Genomic DNA, 11767 nt, shown 5'->3' on the forward strand with positions numbered 1-11767 from the left:
CGCAAAATAGCGTTCAGCATCATCGACCTCTCACGTGACCTCTGGCCTGGATTTAAAATTTTTACCGGTATGTTCGCGTGCACGGCAGGTACGGATTCCTTGGTTCGTACACTGGTTGGTTATTTTGTGCTAACACCAGTTTATTGCGCTTCGATATCTCGCGTTATTTAACTTGGGGTGTAAGCCTGAAAGCTAGGTTTCAGTCGTGAGCCATGTGGAACACGTCTGCATCGAAATGGGAAGCCGGGTCCTGCTGCGACTGGGGGCAGCAATACCGGTGAGTCGTTTAACATCACTGCTTCAATCGCTATGTAATTTATTCGTCTCGTTAACTTTCAGGCGGAGGTAAGTTAATGAACTAGATGCTGCATTACATAAGGGCAGTCAGGACCCTCCGTTGCTGTTTCCGAAATAAACTTTCAGTTGCGAGGCCATCATTATACACACATTCACGAAAGAGAAACGATATCGGAACGCGCGTCACATTTTTCATCTCGTTGTAGCCGTAGCCATAAGTGACTGAGTTGCCTTATCAATATTTTTTTTTTCGAGTCGGCCGGCAACTTCTTTCGTTCACAGAACCAAATAACCTTTTGATAAACTGAAGCTAAAGTACTGAATTTATTGTATTAAACAATTGCACGCATAATAATTCACCCATATTTCGTACCTGTTGGTTCCAAATGTTCTTGCTGTTCCGTTTGGCTTACCTCAGGACATTATTTTTGCAGTAGTGAAGCGGTGCATCACGCTCATGCACAAAAAGAATGCATCATTTCTAATAGCTTCATGTCTTTCATCTATTTGCTTGTGAAATCAGCAGTGCGATCTCTTCTAGTGTATAAACGAGCGCACAAATGTTCTTATTTGTGATCTTAATAATACTTCTGTTGACATGCATTGTAGTTACGCAGACATCAATTTTACGGAGAGTAACCATATTTATTTACCGTGCTGCTTAAGCACTCTAGAACAAACAGTGTACATTTGCATGTGTTCTGTAGCCACAAACCATTGCAATGTATATGTCGCACCTTTTCGCATTTTATATTGCAAAATTGTGCTTATTCAATTTCTGATGCAGTCAAAATTTCTGTTCCAGACATGCAGTAATGAGGATGGCACCAGTATAAAGCAACACACTTCATGCACTAGACAGAAGCTGCTGCCTGCTACAAGGTCATTGTGTGGACTTTGGCTGCTACTACAAGGTAAATAACACCTGGTTCAGAAATAAATGTGCTTGATATATGCTGTATTGGCTTGCTAGTCTTGAGATACATGTCATTTGTTTGTAGCAGATGATATGAACATTTGTTCATGTTTACAGTTCAGCATAATTAGTTCGAACATAAAAGAAAACACTACATGAGTTTGGATAATCTCTGCTGTATCTCATGTGCCATTGTTCTGCCCCAACAGAGTCTGTGCCAAGTGCATCTTGGTCATCACGGGAGCCCCCATCTACAACAACAGGAAGGGGCTGGAGCTGAATTCGCAAGAACACGAACAAAGAAGCCATTCCAGAATTATTTGGATGAGATATCAAGTCTGCGGACGACTGTTTCAAGAGTGAAAAGAGCCTACGCCATCATTCCACCAGCACGGATATTGGCCGAGTCATCCAGGTACCTCAACAACAAAAATTATTTGTCTTCAGATGGACCTGCAACCTCTGAACAAGCACAGACGACACTGGCTAAGAGTGTTCCGTCAGTTTGCCCTTCCTTAGTGAGCTTCCTGGCCTTGCCAATTCTTGCCAAGTATAATTTTGTTTCAATGAATGCAAGCTTTTTCACTCCACACTTTTGTTAGAGATCATTCCTATTCCTCATACAAACATTAAAGGTCATCCGATTCTTTGCTCATACTTAATGCCAGTCACTGTCTAGTAGCATAACATATGTGTAGCAGTTCTTTCTAGTGTATGTTGCCATGTGCGATTCCTCTCCTGAAATAGCTGATGCTGCATTGGCGTGTGTCTTGCATTAACCTTTACACTGAGTGCTATGTAGCATTTAACTTTTGTTAATGTTTTTGGCTTTCAATGCTTGCAAGGTAGAGTGGCTTCTTTCTTGAATGCAAGCTTTCTCATTCCCATATTGAATTCCTAGTCTCATTCAGGATTGCTATTCTTGCTCGACAGCCTGTATTTTTGCGCAAGCTGCATTGAAGTGATTAATTGCAGAATCTGGTTTCGGCGCTGTCCGACTTGGTACTTGTCACCGTGTTACGTTTCTCATATGTGGGAGCCTGGTCAGTTGTATTGGGAAACAGTCTCTCGAGGCAAGCACCTGCTCTTACAGTCCGCAGAGTGACATAGACTGCGAATTTACACGCAGCGTGGTTGGTTATCCCCGTTCCGTCCTTTCCTGCTGCTGCCGTGTGTAAATTTTGCTTGTGGCCTTCCTCGGCCATGATTTGGCGTCAACGGAGACTCTCATACATAATTACATGGTTCTAAGTGTATGAAGTTGATATCCACATGTGTGGAAAGGCCTGCAAAAGCGACTGCAAAATAGTGATGTCCACAAAACCGACCATGCCCATATATAGAGATTGTAGGGGACCAAGTGTGAGTTACACATTAGTGGCATGCAAAAGAACAAAAAGAAACATGCAGGTTGGAAAGGTGGTAACGCTAAAATGCCGGGCACTCCATGTCGCTCTAGGCTGTGGCAGCAGATGCTTGCGTCACCCGATTTCTTCGCTATGCAAGTTGCTCATATTCAACGCCGACTGTCGGTACAAACACGTGGGACACACTGTCCAATCTACTTGCGCTGCTGGATGTTGCTTGTTACCAGACTACCACGTGCGACGAAGGCAAGCACTATGCCTACAGTCAGACGGTTGAATGTGCCGCAAGCAACCCGTGTAGGTGTATGCTCACTGTTGTCATGTAGATCGTAGCCGATGCATAGTGCCAATGTATAGATTGAGCGTTATGTTAGAGTATGCTGAAGTGATTTGATTGCATAATCTTGTTTCAATGTTGTCCCACTTGGTCATGGTTGCCGTGTTACATTTCTGGGATGTGGCAGCCTGTTCAGTTGTATTGGCCAACGGCCTCTCGAGGTCAGCACCTGCAGTCCACACAGTGACACAAACTCCCTGTTTACATGTACTGTGATTGGTGCTCCCTGTTTGTCCTTTCCTGCTGCAGCCGTGGGTAAAGTGTGCTTGTGGCCTTCTTTGGCCATGATTTGGCATGAACAGAGACTATCATACATGATTACATGGTTTGAAGTGTATGAAGTTGATATCCACATGGGTGGAAAGGCCTGTAAAAGTAGCTGCGAAATGGCAATTCCCACAAAACAGACCACATCCATATTGAGAGCAGGTGGGGCACCAAGTGTGAGCGACACATTGGTGGCCACCGACAGAACAAAAAGAAACGTGCATGTAGGAAAGGAGGTAATGCTAGGATGCCAGGTAGTTCATGTCGCTGTGTTGGCTATGAAAGCAGGTGCCTGCGTCACCTGATTGATTCGCAGTGCAAGTTATGGCGACTGTCAGTGCAAACAGGTGGGGCACTGTCCAATCTGCTTGTGCTGCTGGTTGTCACTCGTTACTAGACCACCATGTGCGACGTAGGCAAGCACTGTGCCTGAAGTTGGATAGCTGAATGTGCTGTATGCAACTTGTAGTGCGTGAATGCCCACTGTTGTCATGCGGATCTTAGCCAATGTACAATGTATTGTCTGAACCTTATGCGGTGATTGAATGCAGTCTAATTTGATAATGGTCGCCGTGCTATGTTTCTTCGATGTGGCGACCTGGTTAGCTGCATGGGCAACAGTCTCCCGAGGTAACCATCTGCTCCTGCAGTACACACAGCGACAAAGACTCCCAATTTACATGCACCGTAATTGGTGCTCTCTCCATTCGACATTTCTTGCTGCAGCCGCCGGCAAATTATGCTTGTGGGCCTTCATCGGCCGTGATGTGGCGTGAGCGGAGACAGCACACGTTATTACATGGTCCGAAGTTGATAGCCACATGGGTGGAAAGGCCTGCAAAAGTGGCTGCAAAATGGTGATGCCCACATTGAGAATGTGTGGCACCAACTATGAGTTACACATTAGCGGCCCCCGAAAGAACAAAAAGAAACGTGCAGGTTGGAAAGGCGGGAACGCTATAATGGCGTTTCGTCCATGTCGCTGTGTTGGTTGCGGCAGCAGATGCCTTGCGTCACCCGATTGCTTCGCAATGCAAGTTACGGCGACTGTCGATGCAAACAGGTGGTGCACTGCCCAATTTCCTTGCGCTACTGATTGTCGCTCGTTACCAGATCGCCATGTGCGGCGACGAAAGTGAGCTGTTTACGAGCTCGCGTGAATGGTTTCAGCGCATCTCGACATGCCAATTTTATTTCTGATCTTGTATGAGAAGGTGCACTGCTTTTCTTCTGCCAATAAAGTCGCACGTCCTGTTCACTCACTTGTGGCTTGTTTTTATGGGCGTCAGTAGAGGCTCTTTAGTCTCCTGGCCATTAAAACGCGGCAGCTGAGGCATGCCGCAAAGCCAGCGAGGCGAGCACGGCGCGTACCCAGCGTACGCCACCGCTATAAAGCGGCCATATTGAATACTGTACTAAAAAAAAAGGACATTTCCGCTTCCTGTTTAAGTAGCGCCATCTGTCGGGTCCCCCACTAAGTTCCATGCGCTGCCGCTTCTTATTTTCGAACCACTGTGGAAGGTACAGTTTCCCTTCTCTAAAGTTGTTCTTTATTCTATGGTGCTCCCGCCAGTTTAGTTGCTGTGTGGCAAACGTAGCGCCTGCATATTTATGTAGGCGCTACGTTTGCCACAGAGCAACCAAACTGGCGGGAGCACGATCGAGGCGCATCAGAATACATGTAGCGCTGAGTCATATCGAGTTAAGGCACACTCTGAACTGACTTTTAAGGGCATCCCGAGCGGTTTTTCGTTTTACGGCGGCACAACTCGGGGCACCCCGAGTTGTGCCGCCGCGCTCCAGCTGTTGCATTTCGTGTAGGGCTACTGACAGAATGCGGTTTCCAGATGGCACGATGGCCTCGACTGGAATAAACGCACACGACACCAAAGATTGAGTAAGCCTGAAAATATTTTATTTGCATCTTACAAGTACAACAAAAAGCACACGTCTACGCATCCACACAAACGCGGTTACATAGTCAGGAACATAGTCAAGAAATGCCTCATTAATAAGGGTAGCACAAACGCACAAGAAAGAAGACCTAAGCTACAAAACGTACGGTCGGCTGCTAAGTATAATAATTTCCCTGTCACCGCGTGTCACTTTTAAACAGCATCTTTACAGCACTACCAGGCCGGGTAGTTTGACGGAAAGAACGCAACAGCTTACGGCCGTCAGCTGCCTCTTCCTTACGGGCGTCATAATTATCCTAATCTCCGCATCAACGTCGTGCAAGTCTGCATACAGGTATCTGTATCTGAACCATATGTGCCAGCTTAATACATGTGTAGTGAAATTATTATAACCACTGCGTCTTAATTTATCAAACGTATTGGTTTTGCAAATGCGTATTACCGCTGACGGAACGACATACTGTAAGTGAAGCACAAGAGAACGAAGACAAAAGGAGGATACAACACTTGAAGGAGAAATGAAGAATTAGTAGGCGTACAGCAAACAAGCGATGACGGAGAACACACAATGATGCATCGGGTGTTCTGTGGCATCGGTTTGCGTAATTACGGTGTTATGGAGATCAACGGCATAAAAACATACCTTCAAGCGTACTCCCTCAATCTCCGCCGCATTCATTATGATAATCAACGCCTTAACAAAACGAGGCACTATTCCTTGCCAAGAGTAGACCTTTTTACAGCAAGTCTATGTAACGACTCGCAGACGAAACCAGCATGCTTTCGAAAATGTATTACCGCCGTAGTATTCGAACGCCAACGGCCAGGAAACACATCGATACCAATAGGCTGTCGGTGGTTAATCAAGTACAAAAACCTTGACGCTATGAATAAAAAGCAGCTTCAACAATCAAATTAAAAAAAAATCAACTGCCTATTTGCCTGAGGTAAAAAAGCATCCTTAGACACCTCGATTGTTCATGTTAATGGTTTGTGTAAATTAAAAAATTCAGCATGTTCAGCGCCCCTAGCAGAGAAAGCACAATATAAAGTATTCGACCAAATTACAGTAGCTCCACTTACGCGCTTACGCTGAAACGCGCCTCGATTGATTTTTCGCCCTCTGTGGCCATTTGTTGAACTTGAGAGTGTACGGGGCCTGACCTAACTATCGGCGAAGCCTCGAGCTCCACCACTGGAAAAGTTGGCGCCACCGTCGGCGTGACGCGGTAGGAGGGATCACGTGGACATAGCGGCCGCGTCGGCTGCTTCGGGAGCGCCGAAGCGAGCTCAAAACGAGAGTTTCCATTCCCTCGTACGCTGCGGTCCTCATTTAGTGGCGAAATTTTCCCGCTTCGAGTGTCTCCTTTACAACGCTTAAAAGCACTACAATAGGTATTGGCTGCCTTTGAAGGCGCGCAACATGGAAGGCTGCTGCTCGGTGCCATAATGCCGGATGTACGCAACGGAGCCCGCAGTCAACCTTATTCACACGTAGCCGCAGGACAAGCTGCGTGAAGTTTGGCTCGCGAAACATAAAACCGGCAAACATCGGCTACAACTCGGGTATGCAGCAAGCACAGACGCGGGGAAGATTTCTGCTACGGCGCCCGGTCTGCGATGCTCTGAAAACGCGCACTGAGACGCTCGCCCGAGTCCGCTGCCCGACTAATGTCATGACGGTTTGGTCTATGAACTTGTCGATGCTATAGATACTGGCAAGTTGAGTGGAGTGAAAAGGCAGCGGTAAGAAGCACATTTTAAAAAAGCATGGCATATGGTCATGTTTGTGTTATGAATTAATGCATGCAATGGATCACAAAAAAGGAGCAGCGGGAAATTGCACGCAAGAACACCGATAAACATACAGTGCGACGCACCTCGAGAAATAATATTGAAAGGTCAAAGAATTTAGAAGAAAAAATAAGATTGAATCGTCGCAACGGCACATCACAGTCCCCGTAGGCGTCGAAGACTCTACAATGAAGTTATTTTTGAACAGTTCTAATAACACCCACACAACAATGGTTGCTTGTATACTGTCAAATGCTCATATTCTGCGGCCTAAAGGTCATGGCACGGTGCGAAAACGCGCGCGCGGGGAAAGCGAAACAGTGCGCGGACAAGCATCCAGACGCGCCGGTCGCTGGGAATCTGCGATCGCTGCATTGAGGCTTCATTCTATTACGCTCCATTTAGTTATACAAACACTATAAGAACATATTTCACATAGCTTGCTCTCAGCGTTTACCTACCTTTCACGCAAGAAGCCGGTTCGGGAGACTCCATCGCGGCGACCGCGCGCAGTGGCGTTCACTGTACGTATTCGGTAAAGAGATAGCGTCTGTAAACAATTGTGTGCTTTCAGTTTGCCCAAGATTATTATTTAGACAGTCAAAAACTTCTCTCGTTCGAGCTCCATCGCTGAAAAAGCTGGCGCCGCCATCGGCGTGACGTGACATGAGGGATCACGTTTACACAGCGGCCGCGTTGGCTGCTTCGCAAACGCCGAAGCAAGCTGAAAACGAAAGTTTAAAGTCCCACCTGCGCTGCGGTTCTCATTAGGTTGGGATGTTCTCCCGCTTCCAGTGTCTGCTTGACAACACTTTAAAGGACTATAATCCGTAGCGGCTGCCTTTCAAGGTGTCCAACATGGTAGGCTACATGGTAGGCAGCAAGGTAGGTCCTGCACTGCTCATTGCCGCAGTGCCTGACGCACGCAACGATGCACGGCGTCAGCCTTCACACGTAGCCGCGCGGAAAGAAGCTGCGTGAAGCTTGGATCGCAAAACTTAAAACCGGCTAGCAGCCATCGGCTACAACTCGGGTGTGCAGCAAACACTTCCGCGCGGAAGATTTCTGCTATGGATTCAGAGCTGCAATGTTGGTGGTGAGTAGCAGAAAGCGCGCACTGAGACGCTCGCCCGCGCGAGCTTCCGGCTAATGTCATAAAGCTCTGGTCTGTAGACTTGATTATAGATACTGGCAAGCTCACTGGAATGGAAAGGGACCGCTAACAATCATATAAAAAAAGGCATGGCTTATGATCATGTTTGTTTTAGCACTAAACAATGAATGTACTCGATTAAGAAAAATAAGCAGCGGGAAATTGCTCGCCGAGAAGAGCGATAAACATACAGTGCGACGCAGCTCGATAAACGAAGGTATTGAAACGTCCAAGAGTTTACAAGAAAAATAAAAGTAAACGAAGGTTGAATCGTCGCAGAGGCACATCATAAGTCGCGGTAGGCCCCGAAGGTGTAAAGAAATTTTTGAACGGCTCTGATAGCGTCCACGCACCAGTGGTCTTTTGTGTACTGTCAAATGTATATATTCCAAGGCGTAAACTCACGACACGGTGCGAAAGAGGTCTCGTAGCGAAAGCGAAACAATGTGCGCGGACATGCATGCAGAAGCGCAGCCGGCCGCAGCGAACCCGTGCGATCGGTGCGTTGAGGCATCATTCTGTTAGGCTCCATTTTGGCTATAGAGACAGCTTACTACAAAGACAGATTTCACATAGTTTGCTCTCAGCGATTGCCTACATTTGACGCAAGAGGCTGGTTCGGGGGACTCCATGGCGGCGACCGCGCGCAGTGGGCGTTCAGTGTACGTCTTCGGTAAAGAGATAGCTTCTGTAAACCATTATGTGCCTTCTGCTTGCCCAAGATTATTCTTTTGAGAGTAAAGGTTTCCCTCGTTTCGAAAGTACGTACAGCAATGTCCAGGAGAGCTATCGCATGGTGTTTTTATTGAGCGCCGACAGCCAACGCTATGCGGAGGGCGACGTGTTGTCGCTCATACTACGCAACCGAGGCGCTTCCGATAGATGGCGACTCCGTAAGTCCTCGCCCTCAGTACAGCTTCGCCGTAAAAATTCTCAGCGCCAACCGCGCAAACGCGCTAGTGCCGCTGCTGGCGCGTTTGTCGTCGTCGTCTTCTTCTACAGCTGGCTCCGTTGTGCAAAAAACTATCCTCATCAGCAATGGCTCGAGTGTCGTCGTCTTCCACAGCTGGTTACGTTGCCGCTCATCATTCCAGCGTAGAATTTCACGTCTATTATGACGTCCTAGTAGGCAGGGCGCGTTTACGGGGGTATGAGCCATTGCATAAGGGTGTATGAACAGTGTTTCTGCGTCGGACCGCGAGCGTTTCGTCTACGCATACACAGCTTCGATGTAAATGCAGTGTTGGAGATTAGCCTCTTTCCCTATTATTAGCTAAATTCTTACCCTACCTAGCCTAAGATCGCAACGCCTGTCTCCTCTCTTCCCTTTGGTACCGGTTCCTTGGTCCTTCCCCCGTAGTGGGCAACCGCCATTGAACGAGGAGCAAGATCGCAAGCCCGTGTGCAGCATTTTTTATTGCTGGTCACCGCCGAACAGCAACCATACGGAAGCAAGGTCTTAACATCGACTGACAGCATCACTGGTGAGCTCGCTCTCGCAGAAGTTCATTTAATCGGCGTAGCCAGCGCTAAAGCAACATCCCGTCAATCAGCCAAGTATGAAATCGCGAAAGTACTGCCTTAAGTGGAAAAGAAACCAGCCGTCAGAAACGGGCGTGCCAGTGCAGCTTGGCATCGATGAAGCCACGCAGGACGTGGCGATTCTGTGCGAGAACATGTGCCTAATGGCTCACAAGGCTGTGCTGGCAGCTTTCAGTCCTTTCTTCAAGGAGCAATTTGCATCGAATGCTGGCGGCGACACCGTGGTGATACAGCATGTGCGCTTCGCGGACCTGACAACGGTGGTCGAGTTTATATATCGAGGCGAAGTGGTCGTGCCGCAGCAGCAGCTTTACACGCTTGCCAAGGCGGCCGACACATTCAAGGTAAAGGGACGATTTATGTTCGTTCACAACGACGGCTCAAATGATGCGCCACTGAGCACCAACCTTAGCTACAGCACGACCCCGCGCATGGCTTGCGACGGACTTCAAATGCCATGGGGATTTCAGCAAGCGTTTCGTAACGAGCTCCAAAGCCGCACTGGAAAAATTAATGCCTCAGCCGACCAGCCCTCGGTGTCTGCTTCAGACGACGTAGACTCCGACGCCGCAGATAATGCGCACGGTATAAGCTTGGCGCTTGACGCTGTACATGAAGTTCCGGTGCGGTCTACGTCGACAGAGACGGCACCTGCGGCTGCACTGCCTCCACCTGACGCGCCGTCGGCTGACTCCTTCGATTTACTCGCCACTGGCGCAAACCTTCCAGCCACCTTGCATCATGTTCTGGAGTCGGTGAACAACAATGCGAAAGGCATTGAAGCTTGGCATTCTGATACCGGCGTTAACATACTCGACGCAGCCAATGTGCAAGTCAGCATGCCCACCGAAGCATCAACACCAGCGAGTGAGTCCAGAGTGTTAGATCGGGAGGTATCTACGTTGGACGGTGCAAAAGTGCTTCCTCTCAACGTTTCTCAGATATCCGGCTGCTCCGAGTATAAAGAAGCAGCACTAAAGGCATCGTTCTCGAACATTTGTGACGTGGAGCAGCCTCCAACAAAATTGCCCTCTCTTTTCTCCCTCACCGATAACAAGACTACCATGAACGATGGTTGTGCTTCAGGTGACGCTGTGTCTAACGTGGAGTGTTCCTCGAAAGTGTTAATGACACAGCAAATTATACCGGGTGCACCCGTAATGACTCGTCTGCGTAATCTTGACTCTATGCAGCAAGAGCCGACGTCATGTCCTGAAAGGCCAAGTTCGCCATCACTCGAGGAGGGTTCAAGCTCTGGCTCTGCAAAGACTTGTGCAGAGTGCGCTGAAAACGTGACGCCTCTATCAAGTACTGCACAACTCGGCTCTCCTATACCTAAGAATCGAAAATATCGCTCCCTTTTAACAGGCAAAGAACGACTGACATCCACTGACGAGCAGACAGAGGAGACATCTTGGAGCGGCCCGATAACACGAAGCAGGGCTGCACGGCTGGCAAAACAGCTAAAATGAGCAAAGGGTTACCAACCGCTGTACAAAATGCTTGGCTTGCGACGAAGTAGCGCCGAAGTGTGGCACGCACCATTCCGCGTTCGAAAGATACAAAATTTTGGGAAGCAGCATACCCCACTCAACACTGATCGCCTTCCTTGCATTTGATCTGCAAGAATAAAATTCCACTTTTTCCGGCCCTGCGAAGCACTGATATACATAAGGCACAACACGCAGCACTGCGCATTGTTAACACAGGATGTCTTGTACATTTTCGTGCTGTGTCGGATGGAGTAAACATTTAGAGGTGCGGACGAGAAATCTGCTTTCGAGAAGCAGAAAACGATATTCATGTAGTGTCCGTTTCTGGAGGCGGCGCTCCCCTGTAGTAGAGAAGAGACACGGCTAGTTCTTCCTTGTCTTTGCTATCTCGTATCTCGCTTACTGTTGTTGTAGTCGCCTTCAACATATGACATGTACCAAGGAGAAGCGATTTACCATGGTCCTCAATGGAATTTTTCGTCACTGTCGTTTAACTTCTTTCACTTCGGCGCTGGTTTAAAGATCAGCTGTCGAGCGCGGCGTCAGCTCTCCATGCGTGTTAGAATTTTAACTTTAGCATCGGCGTAATAGCAATATAATATTCTGAGTGAGTCTGGCGCCGTATTGCGCGTCGTATCGGTTGGAGTAAACGTTCGCAGATGTGCGCTCTACGGTGCCCTATTGT

At 48.1% G+C, this 11767-nt stretch overlaps 1 protein-coding gene and 1 long non-coding RNA gene across 2 annotated transcripts; both read left to right on the top strand.

Annotated features, from left to right (window-relative positions):
• On the top strand, positions 1-1678 carry LOC139059601 (uncharacterized). Its single transcript, XR_011514231.1, has 3 exons — positions 1-277; positions 1103-1211; positions 1423-1678. It is a non-coding gene; the product is annotated as an uncharacterized lncRNA (long non-coding RNA).
• A 7721-nt stretch (positions 1679-9399) lies between these two features.
• On the top strand, positions 9400-11239 carry LOC135901429 (modifier of mdg4-like). Its single transcript, XM_065431223.1, has one exon. The coding sequence runs from the start codon at positions 9607-9609 to the stop codon at positions 11059-11061; it is 1455 nt and encodes a 484-aa protein (XP_065287295.1). The 5' UTR covers positions 9400-9606; the 3' UTR covers positions 11062-11239.
• Positions 11240-11767: the final 528 nt, after the last annotated feature.

Source organism: Dermacentor albipictus, chromosome 1 (genome assembly GCF_038994185.2).
Source record: "Dermacentor albipictus isolate Rhodes 1998 colony chromosome 1, USDA_Dalb.pri_finalv2, whole genome shotgun sequence".
Classification (NCBI taxonomy): Eukaryota; Metazoa; Arthropoda; class Arachnida; order Ixodida; family Ixodidae; genus Dermacentor; species Dermacentor albipictus.

Bases quoted from the DNA above. Each gene is read 5' to 3' on its own strand.
- LOC135901429 (XM_065431223.1), top strand. From the start codon at position 9,607: ATGAAATCGCGAAAGTACTGCCTTAAGTGGAAAAGAAACCAGCCGTCA.